Below are 26,351 nucleotides of genomic sequence, written 5' to 3'. Positions count from 1 at the left end.
GGTGAATTCAAAATTATTAGTAAGTGTTGAAATCATTTGTATTGACATTACCAGTGCATACTTTAAAAAGAAAGCAACATTACAGCAGTAATATGGAAGTCAGGAGACAGTTTCTTTGTTTTAAAGTATTAGGTTGTCGGAAAAGCATGATGCATTTTTGCAATGAAAAACATTGAAAAAATACATCATGACTTTTCTGACTACCCAGTAGATCCAGGACTTTCGATGAGTATTGTAATCTCTACTAGACACACTTTTTTCATGCTAGAATGAAGAGATTTTCAAAGCTGATTGACTTCTGAGGTTTCTTTCTTGTACCATTATGTGATTTTTAAGACTGTCTCCAAAAAATCTTCTGCATGATAGTAAGTTAATATATTATTCTCATTTTGCCTATTTAAAAAGTTGTACCAAATGAGCAATCAAGCCTTGAGTGTGTTCAGCTGAAGTTCAGTTCCAGGCATAGGTATCATGTAGCTTTAAAATTGCTTTTGATATTTCCAAATAAAAATGTGGAATAAAGCCCCTAATTTATTCATTTTAAAATTTATTCTTATGAAGAATAAAACAATTTATAAGTATTAAAGTATGAATTAAGTATAATTTTAATATTTAACTTTTTGAAACATTATTTACTTCAAATAAATGCATAATTTGTTTAAAGTCCCTTGATACCTCTTGACCCAGAAAATAATTTTAGTGATGACTACAGTTTGGAAGGAAGAAATTCTTTCAGGATGCCCTCAGCCTATGCAAACATGCTATTTTGATATCTATATTTGGCACTGTAACATGATCTTACAAAAATGGAATGATTATTGTGAACTAAGACCTAGAATCATTGTGAGAATGGGACTCAATAATTTATTTTTGAAATAGCTTTGCAATAGAGTTCCAAATAATAAATGAGATTTTGGGGAAGTTGGCTTTTCTTCAAGAATTTTTCAGTTACTACTGTAGTTGACTATACTGGACCTTCATATAAAAGACAGATGTTAGTACGTACGTATAATAAGGAATGATCCAGAAACCTTCTGTAAAGTCTTCCAAAGGAAATATTAATATTTTGTACATAGTTTCATTAAAAACCCTAACCTATTTTTAAATGATTGATTATTCTGCTGACCTGAGACACATCATGAATGACCAGCTAAATTATAGAGAATTATTATTTAATAATATGCCCTTTAGCCTCAGAAATATTTTTGAAACTTGCCAGGTGTCACCAGTCTGATTACCAATTGACCATATTTATGAGGTATAGAAGATCATCTGAATGTACATTAATTCTTTGACACAGTCAAAAGTCCCTTTTCCCCAAATTTGTGATACATTTTTGACTAGTCAGTAATACAGAATGAATATATTTAAATTTGGTTGTGATTATTTAGAATTTTTAAATATGTCTATAGTGTTTCTTAATTTATACTATATTTGTTCACAATACATATGCCGGTACAATTCTGGAAAATTCTTTTATGAACTTTTTTTGTTATTCTCAAGGTAGATAATTTATTTAAGTAAGTTGATCATAATTACTTTCACTTAATTTTTTAAAATCATAGATATTATAATATTATTTAAGGAAATGTAACTGATAGAGATGAGACATTCTTTTCTCCTTCTCAGAGTTTTTCCAAAGTTATTTTCCCCAATGTTTCCATTCTGATTGAACAAAATACAACACTAAATATACCAGCATTGACAAATATTGGAGTTCCTATTGGGCCCATTGACTTTCCTCTCACTGCAATTTTCCATATAGCAAAGTTGAAAAAGTGTATTTGAAGAAGTGAAATAGTCTCCAAATAGCCTGTGTAGGGTGATGCTGCCATTCCTAATGTCCATTTCTATTGTTAGAGAACTTAAAATAAAAACTACTAAGAACAGTTTTATAATCTTGTTGGATAACTTTTCTTTCAAAGTGATTCACAGCCTGGAGAAAAATAGCAAATTACCTAAAACCAACAAACCAAGGTATTGTGCAAAGCTCATTGGTTTGCTATTACCATTCTCCCAAACAAGTAATGTTCAGTGATGCAAAATAATATAGCCAGTTGTCTTATGAAAACGGATGAGATGATATTTTAATGTGATTTTTATTTTATTCTCAAATGCTTCATTCTTGGACATAGCAAGCTCTATTAAATATGACAGTTATGCCCAATCGGTCAGTTTGTGCTTGATTATATTAACAAAATGTGATTAAGTTAACAAATTGCTACGGTTGATTTTGTGTTCATCAACTTGGTTGTCACATTGCACACTGTGTGGTATATACCACACTAGCATAAAACCATAAAGAGAAGTATGATGGAGGTTTACCCAAGAGGAAGAATCTACATATCATCACTAGGCAATAAAATATTATTTCCCATAGCTTCACCACTCTGACTTCCTCAATATCATAGAAGGTAGACAGCTGTTTCAGATAACCGCTGAAACTAGATAACATTTAGATAAGCCTGAGACAAAACAAATTTGTTGTGAAGTAGAATTAAATTTAAGTATAATTATAGCTTTTATCACAGCTTAAGAAAATATTGCAAATCGTGAAGAAATATTTATTGTGGAAAAAATGACATATAATACTGAGGGCACAATGTTGTTTTTGAAGTCTGAGTTTAAAGACCTAATTTCATTCATTGAGATTCTATTAGGTACTCTTCCAGGTGCTTCAGATACAGCAGTGAAAAAAACAGACAGAGACCTGTAACTTGTGGAATTTACTTTGCATTGACAGAAGGCAAATAGAAAAAAAATGTTTAAATATGAATAATTGGTAAGCTTGTAGAATTAGAGAAGTGCAAGGAAAAAATGTCGAGTAGGGAAAGGAGTGGGTGATGGCGGGATAAAAAATTTTAAATGGGTAGTCAGGGTCCTCTGATTCAATATATATTTTGACATAATTTGAATAAAATTCTGTGATTCAGGGTTACCAAAACTCATATTACTTCTGCTTACATAAAATCATACTAGTTTTGGTAAAACAAGTCAATTGACTGCCATCCTGGCAAGAGATATTTCTATGTCTATTAGTTTTCTTGAATTTGGGATTTTTCTGGGATGTTTGAAAGTTGGCTTAGTTGTGCTATTTTGAAATCTGTCCAAAATTAACAGGCATACTGAGACTTTAAAAATGTCCTGTGACCCAATTTTTGGAACTGGCAGTAATATATCAAGCTTTTGTTTTTCTTGATACAGAAATTAGTACGAAGACTCTAAATTACTCATTGGCATTTTAGATCAGGCCCTTGGTCAACATCGTATTTCAATATCATGTTTTTGTTTATAAATGTTAGTAGTAACCTGGGGATACATTATAAAAAATACGATTTTGTGTTAACTATAAAATACTGAGTTTTCCTCAATATTTTAGAGATTTGGTGACTCTATCTAAAAATTTTACAAGCAAATTTGTATTACCAGCCTTTACCAACCTTTGGTGACTCACTGCTTTTCTCTTGTCAATAAAGCTAGAACTTTCAAACTTCAAGAAGTTGCCTGAATTTGCTCCTTACCACCCCATCTGTCACATGTCTAGGACTCATAAATAAGTAAAAACTAGAAAGTATGTTTTTATACTCTATCCATACCTTATATATGGTAGCGATTTTAATCAAATTCTCTCATTTTCACTCTCAAGAATAATACTCAGTTTTAGTCTCTTTTCATATGGCAGTCATCCTTATACTATCAATGACTGTAAACATCTTTATATAAGTGCTCTTAAGTCCTGCTGTATGTATCTTATGTTTAAAATATAACTGATCTGTAGGCTCTTTAGGTTTGCTTACTATTATTAGCACCTTTCCTTTGTATAAACAGAAGAGAAAATTCCTCTGTAGCAATGTAAACATGATGGTGAAGACAAAGTCCATCCTTCAATCAGAATAGGCTTTGAATAGTTCTGGAAATAAAAAGTTATTGCCTACTTTTTGGAGTGTGTGTGTGTGTGTGTGTGTGTGTGTGTGTGTGTTTTGCTATTTAATCAAATATGATATATGCATAGACATCTGGGAGAATGAGTGTGATCTAGTGACTATAAGGTTGGGACCATTTCCTTGGACTACAAACCCAGGAGATAATCTTTCTAAAATATGTTCAAATATAGTAGGATTGTTTTCCTTATGTTATATAATTCTTGCTTTAAAATATAAACTCTACCTTGAGGCAAACTTATATCTGGATCTATCGACAATATAGAGAGGTTTTATTTTCCTTTGCTATCCTGGAAAGTAGACACCTAATACCTTTCAAGACTTAACAGAGAATTTACTCTTCTTCTTTCCATAGGAGAGGGGTCTGTTAAAGATTTACCCATGAGAGAGTGATGCTGACAGGTTTTAATATCTACATGAATTTGGTGTGTATCAGTTGGTAACAGTCCCATCTTTTTTTTCAGGAGCAGGAGAATCTGGAAAAAGTACTATTGTGAAACAGATGAAGTAAGTACATACCATTTTAAATGTTTAATATTTGATGTCTCTCCATCTATTTGACCATTCTTGAAATAAATACTTTAGGGGGATCTGATTGATAGTCTAAATCATAGTTAGTAGCAGAGCTATCACAATTCCTGTGCAAAATGCTTCCATCCTTTAACAGAAAGCATCACAGATAAATAATGTTATAATTTCCACTTTTCTTTTAAATTTTACCTCTTAACAAGATGGATATTGAAAACATTTATGTTCTAACTATATTAATCTACCTATAATATAGGGCTTTAATATTGTGGCCATAAGCCATAAACGTTTTAAAATGTGTCAATGATCCTTTTGAATTTAGGAGGAAATAGTATTTTTACACTAATTACCATTTTGCCTATCTGGGAATAAAGTGCATATTTAAATTTAAATTTAAAACTATCCTAGATTTAAGTTTATTTTTGCATTTATTTTCTCTACATTTTTCTCTTTATAATAAAATAAGTAGGCCTGAATTTCCTCATGAGGAGATAATGAACACAAATGTGCTACTATTTAAGAATGCACTGTCTAAGGGAATAAAATGGCAACTAACAAGTGGAAATGAATATGTGAAACCTCATGGTTGTCCCTGCTGGAGAATTTTCAAGGATAATTGTTGCTATAGGAAAAGAAAATCATTTTGAGCTTATTTTAAATTATATGTTCCAGGATCTTGTTCTTTGGAACGTATCACATGAGGGAATGAACCCAGTCAGTGATGAAATTGTCTACTTATAATCTAAGCCACTACTTTTTCCTTCTTTCTAGGTAATAATGTCATGTGATTTTCATATCAACCAATATTTAAGCCCCACTTTTGAATTGTCACCTATATCTGCAACTAAATTTTTTACCTTTTCTCTTGTCTTTGAAGACCAGAACCCTTTTATCCCAATCACTGATCATACTGCTTTTGGGTTCTCGGCTCCATCCTTGCACCCAAATCATGTCTCAGTCCCTTATAACATGACCACTGTGACCACCTGTTTTTTTCCCTTCAGATTTGAATCTTGCTTGAGCCTCTCTTATCCTTTTAACCTCTTCATTCTTGGTGAGGTTAAATGCAATAAGAAAAGGAATGAATATTTCTCATTACCACTTGTAAAATCATGTTATAGCAAATTTATAGAAATGTTTTTTGCAATATACACAGTAAGCTGAGAAAATAATTGTTGATCTCATAAATGCATTTCTGAGAATTTTTAATAATGATTTCAATTTGAAAAAGTATACAAATAATATAAATGTGAAAATATATGCACAAAGAGATTTATATCAGTCTTATTTCAAATAATGAAATACAAGATAAAAGAAAATACCCTAAATTAAAATAAACCATAAGCAAATACATTGTGAAATTAAGGGATTATCCATCTTTCAGTTTGCAATATTTTGCATTCATTAGAAGTTATATGTATACGAGAATGTTTTAATTAAAGAAAATACTTATGTTCGAAAAAAGAAAGATACAAAGTTGCATAACCATCTTTATTGCAATGTCTTTACGACAAAATAATGTTTTTCAAATGTAAGAACATACACCAAGGTTCAAAGCCATTTACTCTCAATAGTGGAATTTAAAGTTACATTGCACCTTAGTTTTGAATATTGTTGGGCTTTTCACATTTTCTCCAATGAGCAGGTATTCTTTCTATTATTTAAAAAAATGAGCCTCCTGGTTCTGACCCATTTCTATTCCTTTTCTCAGAGTCTGTAAAAAATAGCCAACACCAGCTCTTTAATCTTCCATTTTCCGTTGACTCTTCAACCATTTTCATCACTCTTGCCTCTGGCATGTCATAGAAATTGTCCTTATAAATGTGATCTCCTAATTGCCATTTTTTATGAAGTGTTCTTTGAGCTTTTCCCTCTTAACACTTTAGCCTGGCTCCTAGGATGACTCTCTCTCCCAGCTCACCTCCTAACTCTGCTATTCTCCCTGATTCTTTGACTATATCTTAAATATTGGTATCACTAATGTACTAGGACTAGGTCCTTCTTCTCTATTTACTCTATACCTTCATCAGATGAAAATTGCTGGAGCCCCATGATTTTTACTATCACCCTCAAGAGGACTGTCCAGAATATTTCTTTCAAACTCAGACACTTTGTGTAGAGTACGGAAGCACATCCACCTGCCTCTGTAATTCTATGGCTAGGTCCAGATCAGAATAAACAACATTAAATTTATCTCCCCATCTGGCTTCTGTTTCCCTAAGTGAATTATAGCAGCACCAGCCTCTAAAGGAATAAATCTAGGTGTAGTTATGCCAACACTCACCGTCTCACCAAGTTATGGCACAAATGATGTCTCCCAATATGTCATTTATCCTTATTGTCACTCACTGTCATAGTTCAAAACCTCAGCATTTCTGACCTGGATTAATACAGTATCTTCTACCTCCCTCCTCTTCCTTCCACTTCATTCTTCATACCAACTGCTCTTTTTTTTAAAAAAATGAGTGTGTCTCTTTCCTGAATTGAACTCTTTACTTACACTCTCAATATCAAACTCCTTGCCATGGTACATAAGACACTTCAGAATTTAGCTCTTATCTATCTCATCATCGTAAGTTCCCCCATAATTTTGACCTTCCAATTTTCCCCTTCAGAAATGCTGGATTTATGTAGTTCTCCAGACTAGTGTACTACGGAAAAGAGTGTAGCTTAGTGGCTGAGATCATGGGCACTAAAATCAGAATGCATTTCTTGCCCAGCTGTGCAACTCACTAACCGAATAGGTTAAGGGTAGTTGCTTCAGGTATCCATGTCTACATCCCCAAGCCTATGTTCCCATGCTTAGGTGATAATTGTATCCACTTTAAAGGGCTTATTGCAAAAAAAATGAGAAGATAAGACAAATAAAGTAGCTAAAACATTGTGTGACACATAGTGAAAGCTTGATAATTGTGAGCATTATATTTGGTCATGCTGATTCTTCTGTCTAGAAGGTTCTCCTTCTTTTTGACTAATTAGAAATACTTATTTATCCTTGAAAAATCAACTGACCATCACTGTTCCCAGGCAGTCTCCCCGACCCTTACACCTGCTCCCAATAGAGTTTATCTCTTTTCCTTTTCTAGTTCATTGTACCACATGCAGATGTTATTGCTATGCATTATCACACTGTACAAAAATCCTATAATCCAGGACTCTCCAACTGAACTTTCTGTGATGATAGGAAGGTTATATATCTGTGCTTTCCACTATGGTAGCTCCTAGCCACGTGTCTATTAAGCTCTTGAAACATGGCTAATGTGATGAAGAAACTGAATTTTTAATTTTGCTTAATTTTAACTAATGTGTCTGGTGGCTATTGTACTGGACAGTGGAGCTCTGGTCTATATATTTTTGAAGAGGAGGGACTTGTTCATTCATTTATTTCATTCTCTTCAGTGCATAATAATACAGTATGTTACAGAAAATGTCCAGTGAAAGCTCATTAATTTGAACAGAGCTAGGAATCGGCTTGCAGGTAGAGAGCTCTATTTCACTTAAATATATTTATGCAGCCCCTAGAAAAACAATGTTTCTTCAAGTTCCACCACAACTGGGGTTTTTTAAAGTCTGCTTTTGTCATTTGGCTTTGTGATCGATGTTTCCTTATCCTGTGGTGAAAAGACAGGATAGAACTTGTTCCAGGAACAAAACCTAAATGCCCCCAAGTTTACCTAAAACTGCCATTTGAATTTAATAACTAAAACAAGTTTTCCAATTGTAACTTTTGATAAAGAACTGGGATTTCTTTAATATAGTTATTCTTGATCTATCCATAATGATATTTTACTGCATTTTTAATCTACAGTTGTCTATTTTGTTTACTTCACTTATTTGATTGTTTAATGCAGCAAGATAAATATAGCTATATTTATAGTAGAAATGCAGCAATTACTAACAATAAATTTTAAAAATAAAGAATAACTATAGGCACTGCCTTCACTTCTTTCACTGCAGAATTCTTGTATTTGAAGGTTTTAATAACGTGGAAGTCCCTGTGTTCTTTTTCCCCCTGTGCTCAAGTTCCTGTGTGTGTGTGTGTGTGTGTGTGTGTGTGTGGATATAAACCAAGTCCTTAATAACATGACATCCACAACGATGCCTAATGAGTACACATCACTTGAAAAACAATAAGAAAAAACCCCACAGAGGAACAAAAACACATCACGCACAATAAAGTAATTAGCATACGTAAAATTTTTTGCTTTTAATAGGCAAGCCTATTTTAATCTATTATTCCAAAACTATTAGTAAACCTTTAAGTTCTGATTGAATGAGTGGAAGGAAAAGAAGAGTTCAACCAAATAAAATGTCTGGGCGTTGCAGCTTTGAGCACTTAGTTGCTTGCGTACAGATGGGAAAGTGACAAGGGATGTAACAGCGGCCAATTACCTACATTTTGAAAAGATGCCTTTGTTAACTCTATAAATAGAAAGCAGGCACTCCTATTTTCCTGCATGTTTTAAGTGAGAGGAAAAGGCATGAATGTTATGTTCAATTACTTCACTTCCTCTAAACATCATCTTGTAAACACAACACAGAGCTTCAGAACTATGCATGCAACTTGGTTGCGGAAACCTGGAAATATTTCTCTTGAAGACAAATAGCTTTCTAAGTAAAATGCTCACTACTTACCTATTTTTCACAGTGGTTATCTAGAGAAAATGCTAAGTCCTCTTTATATTTAGCATGAGAAGCTCACAAGTATTATAGTAAGCCCGAATGATAATAAAAATTCAAAAGCCATATAATTGTTCAGATTTAGGATTACGTGTGGGCAAGATTCTTCCTTTCTTAACAAAATATATACTGTAATTTTATTTAAGCAAATTATTATTGATGTGTTTTACTATTACAAAAAAACAATTATTCCACTCACAAAAGTTTTTCATGTTTAAATTTTAGGATCATCCATAAGAACGGTTACAGCGAGCAAGAATGCATGGAGTTCAAAGCAGTCGTTTACAGTAATACATTGCAGTCCATCCTAACTATTGTGAAAGCCATGACTACCCTTGGGATTGATTATGTAAATCCCAAAAGTGCAGTAAGTATACAAATGATAACAGTATTAGGTCCTACAATGGAGTTTGAACTCTAAAACAGTAGGACTTAGTAGATTAGTACTAATCTATACCAAAAATTTAAGAATATGAAATATGAATTTTGGAAACATTAATTCTGTTTAGTGTAAGATTTCATATTTTCCTTTAAATGAAACTTTTCTTTTTGATTGTGTGCTATAATCTTATTCAACATTCACTGTTCCTAGGAGTCAACCTAAAATCAAATAATACACTATATTAGAGAAAAATACTGCTTAAGCTTGCTAAATACAAAAGAGTTTATTCCATAAAATCAAACTGCAGTATCTCTCCATTTATTTATTAATTTGATTATGAGTCATTTCATGGAGGCTTTACTTTTAATAAAAACACCACAATTATTATTTTTCAGTGATAATTACAAAGACTATATGCACAGGGAAATGATTGTTTTATATGTTAATTTTTTAGAAAAGAATTCAAAATTGTGTGAGTAAATACAATTTTTCTATAGTAAATATACTCAAGTAGCCATAGTTTTGTTTATAATGTAGCAACTAAAGAGTTTTGTTTTTCTTCTCTTTTATATTTTGTAATATAATTATTTTACATTAAAATATATTTAAAACCCACTAGCTTTAAAATAGCTTATGTGCAAAGTTATAGAACCATTTTAGCTGACAACTGAAACATATAGTATTATCCAAAGAACAATAGTTAGCCACACCCCAAAAAAAGAGTAATTGTGTACAATTAATAGGAAGAGCTCACCCATTTCTGTATTCCCCGCCAGGAACAGCTGATTGCATCCAGGTGTCATTTGAACTGTCCCCACTGTAATTCTTAGAAACCTTGTGATACTAACAATAAAAATAGAGACGAACAGTATAGTAAGCATAGAGAAAAAGTGACATTTGTACTTTCCTGTTCTTCACTTTGCCAGTAGTTTAGACCATGTAAATGACCACTGGAGGCCATTAGGATGAAAAGAAAAAGATCTCTTTCATGCTGCTAATTTTTTTCTTTCTTTTCCTTTTTATGTTAAATTATAGTTGGCGTACAATATTATATGAGTTTCAGGTGTTCAACATAGTTATTCAACATTTATATACCTTATGAAGTAATCACTGCAATTTATCTAGTAACCATCTGTCACCATGCAAAGTTATTATGATACTATTAATTATATTCCCTATACTGTACATTACATCCCATGATTTATTTATTTCATAATTCAAAGTTTTTACCCTTATTTCCCTTCACCTTTTCACCCATCCACCACATGAATGAAATCATATGGTATTTGTCTTTCTCTTTCTGAGTTACTTTACTTAGCATAATATCCTATAGGTCCATCCATGTTGTCACAAATGACAAGATTTCATTAATGTTTATGGCTGAGTAATAGTCCATTGTGTGTGTGTAATATAGATAGATGGTATAGATATAGATGATATAGATATATAGATGTAGATATAGATAGATATAGATATAGATACAGATACAGATATAGATTATAGATATAGATATATAGACATATAACAAATTCTTTATCCATTCATCTATCCATGGACACTTCATTGCTTCCATAGATAGGCTATTGTGAATAATGCTGCCATGAACATGAGTATGCATATATCTTTATGAATTAGTGTTTTTGTTTTCTTCTGATAACTACCCAGAAGTTGAATTGCTGCATCATATGTTAGTTTTATTTTTAGTTTTTTGAGGACCCTCATAATGCTAATTTTAAAGGAAATGGTAAATTCCATTTGGTTCTGTCCCTTTCTGACAAAAAGCATGGCAATGTCCTTAGGGCAAATAGTTCGTAAAGCAGAGCCAGACGTTCTTGCAGGACCTCTTTCCATCTTTAGCCTTGGCCACAATTTGGCTCCAGTGTCATCTGCTTCTCTAGGTTACAGCTTTCCTCTCACATGGACAAGGGGAACATGTAGAACTTGAACTCCATGCCCTTTCATTCTTTATCATTCTATGACTTAGTGATCATTTATTTAAGGGTAGTATATTTATCATCCTACTGTGGCTTTTCCTAAGAACCTAGGATTTTAAACTGGCCCTTAAAACTGGCATAATCCCTTTACAGAAATATACAAAAAAATAAAGGCCAAAGAGGATTAACAACTTGACCTCCCTTAAATTGCTGGAGTTTAGAATATAACCGACTTCTCCTGGTTTCCTTTAGAGAGCTTCTCCCTACACAAGGTGTTTTGTAAAAATACTTTTAATGATTAGGAATATTTCTTACATATTCTTTCTTTTAAACAGTAATAGTCCCTGAAACAGGTATTACTTCTACATCCATTTGAGAATGATTCAACATTTTAATTTGCATGTATAATATTCCATCTATTTGCATCACTGAAGTTGGAAATCACAACCTTGCCTATTGCTATTAATTTAAATATATTATACACTTCATACAGCCCAGCGTTTGCAAATAAGTGATACAAATTTATTTGCAACAACTAAAGACCTGAAATCTGTTGGTTAAAATCTTAATGATCTCGGCTTTCAGGTAAGGATAATAGACTCTGCACAATGCTGCCATTATACTGACTAATAAACAAAAATAAATGCTATTTATTCACACTGTACATTGAATGGAATAAACAGAGTAATGTAAGCAGTATTAAGCAATTAGCACAACTTCTCAGGAGTACCTATGTCCTCATCAAACATCACCATTGTCAGGCTTATATTTTTATTTAAACAAACATAAATGACAGCAGCTTCAATCACATTCTTTAGTAATTGATTTTAAGATTAGCATATTCTATGTCTGGCTTAAATTGTGTATTCAACAGATTAACTGCTGAACATTTTACCTAACGTGTGCCATTCAGAGTTATGACTTCATATGGCTTTCTATTTATCTTTCAATTTGTTTATTTATACCAGGTTATATATTCTTACACAACCATTTGTACATTATCACACAGACTGCTGTTCAAATAGAGAAAGGGTCTTGCTAGAAAATTTACATAAGATTTTTGGTCACTAGTTATGTAAGTTTAGACAAGTTACCTAATGTTGAAATTTCAGTTTATTCATTCACAAAATGTTAGTGCTTTCCTTATTGAGTTACAATGGCTGTTACAGAACAAAGCAGAAACATAAGAAATCCATTTTAATACAAAATATTGCAGAATGTAAGCTCCCAGTAAATATTAGGTATTACCACTTTTCAATAATCACTTTGTATATAGGCTCATTAAAATTTATGTATTGAAGTCAACACATGTATTATCATTTGAAAACAAAATTTTTCATTAAACTATTATTTATGTGGCAGACATCTGTCTGCCTAGACACTGAGGATATACTGCGAAATCAGAAATAAATGAGATGGAAATAGTATTTGCCCTCAAGAGAGAAAAGACTGATATTGAACAAGCAAATACAAAGCATCATCTATCTCAAAAGGGCATCGTAGTTGAGTGTGGAGGTAGAGCCTCCTCGTTCTTAGAAAGAATTACTGAGAAAGGGAATACTATCCCTAGTGGGGATGGGGGAGTACTAGTTAGTTTCATTTTGGAAATGTTAAATTTGTGTAAGCTTTGTGAGATCTCCACAGGTGTGAAGTCGCTAAAAATGTACCTCTGAAGGTCAAAAGAGCCATTTTGGGTAGAGATCTAAATCTTGGTGTTATTGGCATACACTGCAGCATATAATTTACACTAAAAAGTGGGGATGGCAAAAAACTAGGGCTTGGATGGAGAAGAGAATTAGGGAGACTAGAGACTTAGGTAACAGTTTTGAAAAACTCCAAGTATTCTGGTCATTACAGAGGAAAAAGAAAGCTTGGAATAGTAAGAGGAGAACAAGGAGTGTGTCGAATCACAAAATTCAAGAGAGGTATTCTAAAAGTAGGTTCTATATGTTGAAAGATCTTAAGAGATCAAGAATGAAGTATATTTAAAATAATCCATTGGATTTAATAATGTACAGATTATTGGGAATATAATGACAGAGGTTTCAAAGAGTTTGGACACAGAATACAATGAAGTGTGTTGAGAAATGAGAAGAGGATATGGAAACGGTTTCAGGACAACTTATGGAACTATAATCAAGGAGTAGGAGAGAGATGGGGTCTGCAGTTGAAAGGGAGCAGGTCCTTAATTATTTGGGTTTAATATTTGATAGACTAATTTCATGACTATAGAGCTTGTAAAGAGAGTAAAGCTGAAGAAACAAGAAGGGGGCATAAGAAAGGCATCTAGTAAATTTCTATTTATCCCCTCTGAATATTATTATATTCTATTTTACAACATCTGAAATAGCCACTAAACAAACATAAAAGAATGTTGAAAGTTATAACACTTCTATCACACAATTTGGGTATTTTGTAACCATCTTTGACATAGCTCCCTACAAAGTAAACCAAAGAGCATTGATTCCTCAAGATGTCCTATGATAAAACTTCTGTGATCAAATAGCCCTGAGATATTTACATACTGTCCAAATTCTTGGAAATTTGCAAACAATATTAGTATTCAAAGGCTCCAAAAGTCTGTCACACCAAAGAAGGCATTTCTTTCTTTTTTTAGCTGAGCCATCCTGCCACCTGTTGGCAACTCAGTGGCAGCTCAGCTCGGGCCGGGACTCGAACTGCTGTTGCTCAGAGCTCACACTCTTAACCAACTGAGCCACTAGGCTGGCCCTAAAGAAGGCATTTCTAAACTAGCAGTTCCCCAAGTTACTAGTTACGATATTCTTTCTTTCCTTTGACATATATTTTCTGCAATCTTTGAAAATATGACTCTAGGGTTCAGAATGAGTTTCATGAGGTTCTAAGACCACCTGAGGTCTGTAATACTGATGAGGAAGTTCAGGGTAATATGTAGAGAAAATATATATTTTGCTTTATATTTCCAGAACTATGCAACTTTTAATGAGCCATTTTAGAACTACCATAATTCCCAAGCTTTTCCAAATAAAACATAAGGGAATACATTTTTTTCAGGATGCCATTCAAACCTCTTTGGAGCTATTTGAAAAATGGGAAATTATTTGAGATCCCTTAAAGCTTTTCCAGGACACATCATCTGAGCTAAATAGCATTTTTATTTTATTGATTTATTCATTCAACAATATTTTAAGGACACACACTATGTATTAGGTTCTGTTCTCAGTCTTAAGGATGTAGAAATGAGCAAAATAAACAAAATCTCTGCCTTCAAGTGCTTACAGTCTAATGTAAAAGATATGAAATAAAGAAATACGCACTACCATATTTGCCGGCGTATAAGACGATTTTTTGGCGCTGAAAAATATGCCTCCAAGTGGGGGGTCGTCTTATACGCCAGGTACACTTCAGATAGACTGCCCATAGTGCTTGCCCCGTGCCATAGTGGCCTCCCGATGCCCGCCCACTTCATTCCACATACCGTTCAGGCATCAGCAGCACTGCTGGGTGTATGCTCGGCTGTTATGCGATTTTGCTGTTATGCGATTTTACCACACTCGCAAAATCGCACACAGCCGACCATATAACAAACTCTGTATTTTGAGTGGAAATGTTAGGGGGTCGTCTTATACGCCGAGTCGTCTTATACGCCAGCAAATACGGTACATAAGCAGTAAGTAAGTACTATGAAGAAAAATGAAGGAGGGTAAGGGGCTCGAGAAAGAATGGAAGAATAGGTGGCCATGGATGGTATCCCGGAGGGGGTGGTATTTGGGAAGAGACCTGAGTGGAGTAGGAAGTGAACAACAGGAAAGACACAAAGGGAACAGACAGTCAAATGCTCTGAAATTGGCGGCTTGGTGAGTTCAAGAACAGTAAGGAGTCCAGTGCTTCTTTTCTTGAGGAAAGGGAGGGAGAGAGAGGAGGAGGAGGGACAAAAAGAGGAGAAGGATGAGGAGTAGATTTTTAATGAAACAGTGAAATAAACCTGTCATCAATTTAAAACAATAAAAATTAAATTGTATCAGAAAAGCAGCAATTTCTTTTTCGATGTATTTCATTGGTAGCCACCTGACAGTGTACAAAGTATGTTTGGGTTCGACTCTTCTTCTGATGCTTATCATTTTTATTGGTTTGGCAAACTGACCTCCTAGTTTTAGATTCCTCATCTGTAACATGAAAAAAATATAGTGTCTGTATGACTGTTATTGTGAGTGTTGTATGAGATAGTACGTGCACTCATTGTCTCGTAAATATAACAATATGTGCAAGAAAGAGCATGGGCTTTAGAGTCTGACAACCAGAATCTAACCCTAGACTTTTTCATTTGCCTGGTCTCATATCATGGTCAATAATTATTCTGAAATTTAAATTCATAATCTGAAAAACAATTGTCATAAAACAGTTTTAATTATTAGTTTAAATAAACTATGGAGTATATTATTTATTCGACGTACTTGTATTTCTTTCCGCTCTTGTCAGCTCCAAATATATCATCAAGACTAAGAAAATGCTTACTTTCTTTTCTTTTCTCCTCTTTTCTTAATGAAGTCTGACCTCTGCCCTATTGATTTGCCCCAAAAGCATGCAATTAACAACACTTACATGGATGTTCAAAACTTTGTGTGTCTCAAAATGTTTACTATTATTTATTAGTATGATTACAAAGAGGTACATGATGGCAAATAATATTGTATATCAATTTTTAACTACAGTTTTAGAGTATTGCATTTTATTTTCCATTTTTACTCTAATTTTTGGAATTTTATTTCCTAGAAAAAAACATGGCCATGATCAAAGGAAAATAAAATGCCAGTTTAGATCATATTCATTACCTGTTTACTAGCATTTTGACCCTCTGAGGGCTCAATGGACTTACACCAAATTATTGTTATCCCTTTTCATATCATATTCAGAAGTTAGTGATATAAATCAAAATATTCTAATTTCTCCATATAATTTTTCACAGTTTTTGCAATGGAAAACTCTTCTGTGCATTAGCCAGCCATTATAAAGAACCTCAGTTCTATTAACCTTAAGATATGTTGAATATATGTTCAATGGAATTATTTAAAAGAATAAAATAAAAATCATCCAATGGAAATGCTCTGTTTACAAAAAAAAAAAAAGATACGTGATTCCAAATAAAAACACGTTTTCATTCTTGTCACAAAACCACTGCCACAGGGAGACCAACAACAACTTTGTGCAATGGCAAATACCCTGGGAGATGGTGGCATGACACCTGAACTGGCCGAGGTAATAAAACGATTGTGGAGAGATCCAGGAATTCAGGCCTGCTTTCAAAGGTCATCGGAATATCAGCTCAACGACTCAGCAGCTTAGTAAGTAAATGCATTTGGACAGGAATTATTGAAACATTTAAAACTAAAAATTATAACTCTGCTCTTCCCCCTTTCCTTCTACCCCACTCGCCCAATTTGCCCACCTTTGGGTGATTAGGTTTGCGGGTCATATAGGCTGGTCTCATATCAAATGAATTAACTCTCTCTCCTAGCAAGTTTGATAAGGAGGCAGTCAATTATCTCCTCAAAGTCATTAGTAAATGGGTTGAACAGGTTAGACCAAGGACCAGTCCCTGTGTTCTTCCACTTGGCATCCCCATTGACATCAATCCTTAATATCATCACTCTTTGGTCTTGACTGCTGAGTCATTTATGTGTCTAACTGTATTATTATATAAACCAAATATTCCTGTAGTATGGTTTTTTCAGATCCTCTCTGCAGCATTTCCCAAATCCATCATTCTAGAAGATGTGTTGCTTATTTATACAACTAGATCATAATGTAACAAACTATAAGTAATAGTTTAACTTTAAAGAATGATTCTAGAATTTGAAAGCATTTCTTCAAGCACTGAGTGAAATCCTGGAGCTAGCTCTCCAAGCCAAATCAGCAATTCTCTATTTCTTTACTCAAGAATCATTTTGTAATCTTATTTCCACAGAACTCAATTAATTATTTTGTAGTATTTCTTTTCCCCCCATTTCACATCTATAATGGGACCACCAGTTTGTCAGCCCCATAGTCCTTCACTTCAGACCATATCAAAACCAATTATTCATCTCTTTTGTCATCCCATCTCTTCTTCCAAAGCAGTGTTTTGAACCATGTGACCTACATATGAATCACAGTTTTCTGTAATTCCCTGTAAAACACTAGTTCATACTCAGGCCTCACCAGTCTTTGTGTTAAATTATCATTTTAATTCCCCTCTTCATAAATATTTGATAACAACTGTTTGGTTTTAGAAGAATACCTTTTTTTAATTAAAGTTTATTGGGGTGATAATTGTTAGCAAAGTTACATAAATGTCAAGTATACAATTCTGTAATACATCATCTATATATCACATTGTGTGTTCACCACCCAGAGTCATTTCTATCATTAGAATATGATTTTTAAAACATGCAATTACTAAAAGGAAGCAATTTTTATATTTATGTGAGATATAGTGACATAAAAAATGAAAACAAAAAAATTATAACTCTACTACTATGTATTTGATTGTAATTGGTTTGGTGTTGATGAACTCCTTTAGCTTTTTCTTGTCTGGTAAGCTCTTTATCTGTCCTTTGATTCTAAATGATAGCTTTGCTGGGTAGAGTAGTCTTGGTTGTAGGTCCTTACTTGTCATCATATTAAATATTTCCACCCAATCCTTTCTGGGTTGGAAAGTTTCTGTTGAGAAATCAGCATACAATCTTATGGGAGCTCCATTGTAGGTAACTAACTGCCTTTCTCTTGCTGCTTTTAAGATTCTTTCTTTTTCTTTAACCTTTGCATTTTAATTATGATGTGTCTTGGTTTGGGCCTCTTTGGGTTCATCTTCTTTGGGACTCCCTGTTCTTCCTTGCCTTGTATGCCTATTTCCTTCACCAAGCCAGGGAAGTTTTCTGTCATTATGTCTTCAAATAGGTTTTCAATTCCTATTAGGTGTTTTCTGATACATTATCTTTTAAATCATTGATTTGACCCTCTGCTATCAAGTAGGGAATCTAATCTACTGTTGTTTCCCTCTAATATATTCTTTATTTCAGTTATTGTATTCTTTATTTTTTACTCCTTTTTTAATGTTTTCTATCTCCATTTTTGTTTCCTATCTCTTTATTGAAGTTCTCCCTGAGTTCACTGAATATCCTTATAACCAGTGTTTTCAACTCTGCATGTTGTACATTGCTTCTCTCTGTTTTATTTAGTTCTTTTTATGGAGTTTTGTTCTGTGTTTTATTTTCTCTGTCTCCTCATTTTTGCTACCTCCCTGTATTTATTTCCATGTATTAGGTAGGATTGCTATGTCTCTTGGTTTTAGCAAGACTAGGTGTTCTGTGGGGCCAAGTGGTGCAGTCTTTCTGGGCACCTGAACCAGATGTTCCAGGTGTGTCACTTGTGTGGGTTGTGTGTGTTCTCCTGTTGTAGTTGAGCCTTGGTTAGCTTGCACATCAGTAGGAAGGATTGACCTTCAGGCTGATTGTTTGTGAGGACTGGACATGACTACAGTGGAGAATCTGTTGTGCAGGGACTGACCCTGCAAAGCAGGAATTGCTTTAGCAGGTCTCTGGTGCCTGCCCAGTCTGCCATTTGGGTGTGTCATCCTTGGAGGCGGCCAGATGATACTCCAGCTTGGTCTGGAGCTGATCACCAGTTGTGCCAGCTCTGGGGTCTACTAGGAGCGGCCCCATCACAGGCCAAGTTCGGCCACACACAGCCTTTGCCCTACCCAGGGCCACCTGACATGAGCCACAAAGCAATACACAGATGGCCACCACCCATGCTGGGCCTGGAAGTGCCTTGTGAGGTCAAGCTGCAAACTGAGGCTGGCTGTCACTAGTACCAGGGTTGGGGCTGCTCAGGAAGAGGTGTGGGACACACCAAAGTCAGATATTGCCTGTTTGGGTTTTGTGAGTCTTTGAGAGACTTTAGGACAGTCCACAGCATGAGCCAAGAAAGGACATTTGTATGGAAAATCCACTTGAAGTGGCTTGGGTATGCCCACAATTGAATGGAGAAAATCACTATGGTTGGGAGAAGAGTGTTAGCCAGGTTGATAGAGACTTAGATGTGGCGACCACCTGTGTCTCACATCAGGATGAAGGATTGCTCATTAAAGAAACAATGGCTTCTGACTGCACTTCTGTCTGGGAGAAAGTTCCCCCTTCAGCCCTCACTCTCAAGCCATACAATTGAGTTGCTGCCCATGTCCTTAGCAACTTTTGAGTTTTTGCCCCAGATCTTGCACTCAGGGTGATTGAGTCTTTCAGTAAGTAAGTTCCTGCATTGGGCCTTTAAGAGGAGAGCCTGGGACCTCAGAATCCTTCCATTTCACTCAGCCACAGTCTCCACTGGTTTTCACAGCCATAAGTTATGGGGGCTTCTCTCCCTGGCACTGGAACCCTGGGCTGGGGAGTCTGGAGTGAGACTGGGACCCTTCACCTTCTACAGAGGGGGCCTCAGCAGCTGATATATCCCTCCTGATTCTTAATGGTCACACATGGGTGTGGGGCCAGCTCAAGCCATGTCTCTACCCCTCCTACCACTCTTGAGGTGGCTTCTTCTGTATGTCCTTAATTGTAGGGCTCCAGTTCACCTAGAATTCTGATGATTCTCGATGATGGTTGTTCTGTAGTTTAGTTGTAATTTTGTTGTGGTCATGAGAAGAGACAAACACAAGCACTCTACCATCTTGACTAGAACTATCATGTTCATTTTAAATGGCATAACCTGATGGGCACATTGCCATTGGAGGAAAGTTCTGCTCTTGTTCTCTGTGATAAGGTAGAGAATGGATATCATCCTGTGATTATATAACATTTAAGAACTGTTTTTATAAGGTCCCTAGTCACATTTTAATACTGAGAGGGTTCTGTGTATATGGAAAACATTGTTTTCTATATAAATAATCGATAAAGACAGTCACATTTAATAAGAAACTGAAATATGCAATATTCTCATAAAATGTTGCTTTTTAAAGTTCTAAGAAAGGAGGAAGAGAAGGTTAAATGAATTATTGGGTTGTCGAAATAGTCATGATGCATTTTTGCAATGAAAAACATAGAAAAAATATGTCATGACTTTTCTGACAACCCAGTAGATAGATGGATAGATAGATAGATAGATAGATAGATAGATAGATAGATAGATGTAATGAGCTTTGGATACACATTATTAATTAAACATGATTTTTCCTTAAAATACTGTAAGGAATGTATTTACAATTATATTATCATTATGTTTACCAAATTCTTTGCTGTTTGATAGCAAAAGATGTTTGCATATTGTATAGTCAAAATGGACATTTTATTGTATTTTCTAGGCTTTCTAATATTTAGTTTTAGCTTTTGTTCTTTGTTTTGACACATACCGGTATGTATTTTACACTGGGAGTATTTATCACATCATAAAGTTGTATTAAAGCCACAGTCTCAACTGGCTTTCACAGCCAGAAGTTATGGGGAATTCTCTCCCCTGCACTGAAAAGCATTTACCTGTTTTTCAAGAAAAACACATGTACATAATATCTATTTGCTCCCATCTTGTGAGTGAGCCCATACTTTCATGGTTTTTAACTACCCAGGTTGACTTGCAAGACAGTAGAATAACAATAGAAAAGTTGATTTCCTACCTCCTTCTATATGTCTAAGAAAGGTTTCATAGAAAATTTAAATGACTAAATGTTAACTTTTTTATGGGTTGTTTTTTTCCTCTTAGGGGGTCCTTAAAAGGAATATTAAGTAAAAGTTTGCTAAGAAAAATAGTTGAATGGCTATTGTGTTCTTCCAGAAATCAACAGCAAATTTTTCTCAAATACTGGATGATATTCACATTTTAAAACTAGTTCCATATCTATGTCTATTTAATATGCATTATATAATGCAATGCTCTCTTTTTTCTTTCTTTTCCTTCTTTCGTCTCTCTTCCCCCATCCTTTTTTCTTCTTTTTTCTTTCCCTTCCTTTCCTTCCTTCCTTCCTTCCTTCCTTCCTTCCTTCCTTCCTTCCTTCCTTCCTTCCTTTTCTTTCTTTCTTCCTTCCTTCCCTTTCTTTCTTTCTTTCTTTCTTTCTTTCTTTCTTTCTTTCTTTCTTTCTTTCTTTCTTTCTTCCTTCCTTTCACTTTTTGATGAAAGTGAAATATTTGTAATTCTCGCAAATGTAAAGACTTCAATTTGAGGCTGAGGTGAGTCCTAATCAGTGTAAGAAAATTGTGTCATAAAAATTTTACCAGTCTATAACTATCTCTATTTAACAGTGTTTGTTGGCAACAAAACACCCCACCTCACCCCATCACTACTAGCAAACTGAAAGAAAAGCATCTGGCAAACAGATCAAAACAGATCAAAAAGATTTTAATTAATACTTCATGGTTCACCGATTAAGGCTGTCTAGTGTGCCATTTGAATTCCATATGCTTTAAAATTTAGCATAGACTTAACCAGGAAAAATACTATTTTACATGATTAGAAAAAGAGTTAGACTTTTTTAAGTGATTTGAATTATATGTATTTAGGGCCTCTGGTTTGGTTTAAGTTTTAGACCACAGGCTTTAGCATCCAAATTCTATATTTGTTTATTAAAACAAGCATTTGCAGGCAAATTTGTCACTCTGCTAAAGCTTCTCTTTTGCTTGAAATCATTTATACATGCAAATAAAAGTACATTAAAACGTGTCTTTACCAAAGCATTCATTTAGCTCATTACAATGAATTTAATCTCTATCATGGCAGGTATGTTTCTGTTTTATTTTTGTTTTGTTTTTGCTTCTGCATGAACTAAATGACCAGCTGTATACCTACCACATATGCAGACATAGTCAATATAGAATTTAGAAAGAAACTTGATTCACAAAATAAAAAATACACTAAAATAAAAATTTTTTAAAGAACATTCCCTATCATAATAAAAAAAGAAAATAGATAAACTAGAAAAGTTTTTCTGTACTTTTTAGTGATATATTTATATCTTCATTTGTCTCCTTTTAAAAAATGTTAAAGTTTATTAGAATAATAAATGGTGATAAATTTTCACATTATACACTCATGGGTTTCTAAAGAGTGATTGTCTATTTTCCCTTGGCCAAAATCCCTCTGGGGCACTTGTCTATCCTTAATTTGTTTCAACTCAAAAACAGAAACACCCTCCTAAAATAAATTCTATATATTGCTGTTGAATTTATTTTTTTTAATGATAAAATAGCTTTGTTTTTTTAACGCATTGTGCTAGGTACTAAGACATAACAGCTCTACAACTTAGTCCCTGAAAAATTCAACTTTTGAATAATAACTAATATTCAGTTTGATTCTATCTCTCAAATTCTGTCTGGTTGGATGGATGCCCATCATGATCTTTCTGTTGGAGATTTTGTGTAAACTTGGTTAAATAGTATAGTCAATTTTGTCATAAAAGCCTTACCAGGCTATTGCTATCTCTATTTCACAGAAATAGCCAAGTTGCTAAGCTATGAAAGCCTTTGCATTAAAAGTCTAGAATAGAGGTTTTCAACTGTTTATAAAGCATTAAAACACTTTGTTTTAGTCTTAAATCATTATCTGGTTTCAAGGATGAAACTAAGAGTGGGTTCTTTTATCTAATCTAATAAACTCTTCTAGACCACACAGCTAATCACTCATTCCTGGCTCTTACCACTCCTAGATCCTGTGGGCAAAGAAAAGACAGTATTCAGCCTGGTAACAGTAGGGTTTTTAAATATGGCTTCAGGGAAAGAGTGAGACAACAATGTACTGATGGAAGAGGAGGTAGAAATGGCTACAGTGTGTAGGTTCAGCTTTCTGTCCCCAGGAGTGCTGGCTCAGGAGTGGGTCAGCAATTTTATGAATTAGTTCCAGTGCGAATCAGCAAGAAAGTCAAAGGTTCTTATTTTATGGAGCTAACTGGATATAATCATGGCGCTTAATAAAAATTGTTCAGAGTCCTAAGCTAGACAGCCAATGGAGAAACAACACAACAGCTTTCAAATTATAATGTTAAGACCAATCATTCTTAAAATTCAAAGTGCCTAAATACCAACTACAACATTTGTGAGACTAGTCTAGTGACCACCATTACAAGGTAGCATTTTTTTGGATGATGAAACTTCTATAAAGATAACTTTTCTCTCAAACGTCTATCTACCCACCAACAAATTTATCACACATGATAAAATACAAGCTATGGCAACATGTATCTATCTACCTTTAAAAGAGACCCGACCCCATGAGCCAGCTGTGTGCCCGTCAGCACTGAGCAACATCCCAATCACCAGGCTCTTGTAATTCTGATTCGCAGAGTTGGAAAATCACCAGTCTGTCTGGAGTTTAATAATTCTAATGGACCCTAAACAAAAAGTCATTTTTACTGAATCCTGGTATATTCACATGCAAAGTTAAAAGCATATGTGCTATTTTCTCTTTTGTTTTTATTAGCTACCTTAATGATTTGGACAGAATAACAGCTCCTGGATATGTTCCCAATGAGCAAGATGTTCTACATTCTCGAGTGAAAACAACTGGAATCATTGAAACTCAATTCTCCTTTAAAGACTTGCATTTCAGGTATGATCAAATATCTTTTCTAACTATGAACAGAAATATGTATCAGGTTCCACATTTCCTCACAGAGAAAAGCGCTAGCCCATGTTCAAGTGCAGTGAGTCCTTGGGCATGCTCACTAGGCCCAGTTTACTTTGTACCACTCTCTTCTATTACCCTCCTGTAGCCCTGCATGTAAACCCTCATCCTGAGTCTCATCTTTATCTCCAAGAAAAATACTCCTGTCTTGAGCAGTTGGGAGCTCAATTTTATCTTCCCCATACTTGAAACTGATACTCTACTTTGGAAAAAAAAAAAAAAAAGGAAATATATTTAAATAACACTTCAGCAACAGGTGCCAGAGATCCTATTTCCTTTGCCTTCCTACTCTCCCATTTGCTTGAAATAGTCTTATTAATTTGTTTCCTTAATTTAAAAATGCAAATCATTGAGAAGAGCATTATTTGAATGTAATGGTATCTACTAGAACAGCAAGGCCTGTTTTATAAGCATTGTTTGGGTATGAAAATGAGTCCACTATATTTTCATTGCCATTGCATTATCAAGACTCTCCTAGAAATTTTATTGCAAAATTTCTCAATTACTATTCCAGGAAATAGAAATCCATACCTTAGTGTTAGAAACTGTCCCCTGACACGTAAGCATCTCTTCCTCTGAATTGTGGATAAGATGGAATATTAAACATTAAAACCAGGTTCTAGATTTATCTTTTAGTAAAGAAAAGAGTCAATAAAATATAATTAAAGCCATTCACGTATGCAACAATGTGAATATTTCTAATAGAAAACCTAGAAAAAAAGTGACACATTATTTGCATCAATTTGTGAGGAAAATTTTATTTCAGCAGGATAAAAACTTTCACATATTTTAAGTATTAAAATGGGTGATACATAATATCTAGTTAGACTAATTATTACATAGATGGCCAGGATATTTTCAAGTTAATATGGAAGAAAGTTCTTCAAAATGTATCCATAAATTTCAGGCCCACAGATAGTTAATTTTCTGAAAAATGAGACAACAATCAAACCAGCATAAAGGGACCGCAAAGATTGAGATAGACGTTTCTTCAGTCCTGTCATCACTGTGGTGTTGGTCCTTTTGGCAACAACTTTCTTTGATTCAGTTTTTGGGTTTTCCTTTGAGATCCCACATCCAATTGCTTCTCCCCTCTGCCCCTCCTAAGCCTGTCAAAGCATTTTTGGCACACTCCATTTTTTTTTTTCTTATTCTCCTCCTCTTCTCCAAACTTCTCACTGAAACACAGACTAGGAGCCAGGTGTAGTCTTACTGAGTTTCCAACCCCAGGCTCTTTATTCATTAGCAGCAGCTGTTGAGGAGCTAGGTTACCTTTCCTCTTCTTGTCTAATGAGTTTGCTGTAAAGATTAGATGACATAAAGTTCTAGCAGAAAGTTATAACCTGATGTTAGCTTATCTTGCATGTGTTAATGAATTTTCTGGACCCTAGATTGTCTGGATCATAAACCAGTTTTAAACATGAATGCCACATGTTGAACTCCTAGAAGTTCACAACCCTCGTCATTCTCTGTAACAACCGATTTAGTATCTTCTCAGAAATAGTCACTATCATAAATTATCTTTACATTTTAATCACTTTCTAGAACATTCCAAGCCTTAGAGCCTTTGCCCTTGCTGTTTTCTTTGACTCAAAGCTCTGACCTTGGATCTCTGAGAGGGCTGGCTCCTTCTTATCATTAAGTCTTCAAGTCAAGTGCTATCTCCTCAGTGAGCCTTGACCATCCTGTCTATTAATCAACCCTGTGTATCCCTGTTACTACCACACAGCAGTGTGCTGGTAAACAGGCTCTCAGGGGCAGGGGGAAAGGGAAAGGCTGGTTTGTGGCCCTTGATGATTTCTTTGGTATAAATATTATGGCAATGGCCAATTGCAACCTACCAATATGGTGTCACTAAATGCAGAGTTGAAGAGAAATGGAAGCAAACAGCTCTTACTAGCCATGCCAGTGTGAGCTGGTGCCATGACACCATAGATATATCACAATATTTTTTTTTTCTCTTTTTAAAAACTTACTAATATATGAAATTATCTTGTTTCTTTATCATTTTGCTTTTTTTTTTTGGTTTCTGTTTCTGCTTCATATGCTCTGAGCTCCAGGGGGCCAGGGGCCATATCTGTTTATTCCTCTATCTTCTGTAATTATCACCAGGGCTAGCACAGAGCAGGCATACAGTCGATTCTTGTTGGATGAAGAAATGTACTATGCCAAACACTTTATGTATATTATCTTTACATCTTCATTGTAACATGATGAATGGGGCATTGCTATCAGTATGTAGGGTAAAGAATCAAGAAATGGAAGCCAAAC

General features: G+C 34.5%; 1 protein-coding gene across 4 annotated transcripts in view; it reads left to right on the top strand.

Moving 5' to 3' along the window:
• The window catches only part of GNAT3 (G protein subunit alpha transducin 3), a 52,666-nt gene that overhangs the window by 9,051 nt on the left and 17,264 nt on the right, over positions 1–26,351 (top strand). For 2 of the 4 annotated variants that reach the window (XM_019661579.1, XM_019661578.1), the window contains exons 2-5: positions 4,406–4,448; positions 9,375–9,516; positions 16,629–16,786; positions 23,877–24,005. In XM_019661579.1, coding sequence (XP_019517124.1) covers positions 4,444–4,448; positions 9,375–9,516; positions 16,629–16,786; positions 23,877–24,005 — 434 coding nt within the window. In that variant the 5' untranslated portion in view covers positions 4,406–4,443. The other 2 variants (XM_019661581.1, XM_019661582.1) reach the window with 2 other exon arrangements.

The sequence above is a fragment of the Hipposideros armiger genome, unplaced genomic scaffold (assembly GCF_001890085.2).
Source record: "Hipposideros armiger isolate ML-2016 unplaced genomic scaffold, ASM189008v1 scaffold_354, whole genome shotgun sequence".
Classification (NCBI taxonomy): domain Eukaryota; kingdom Metazoa; phylum Chordata; class Mammalia; order Chiroptera; family Hipposideridae; genus Hipposideros; species Hipposideros armiger.
The sequence above is the reverse complement of the archived record's forward strand: the minus strand, read 5'-3'. Positions and strand labels throughout refer to the sequence as shown.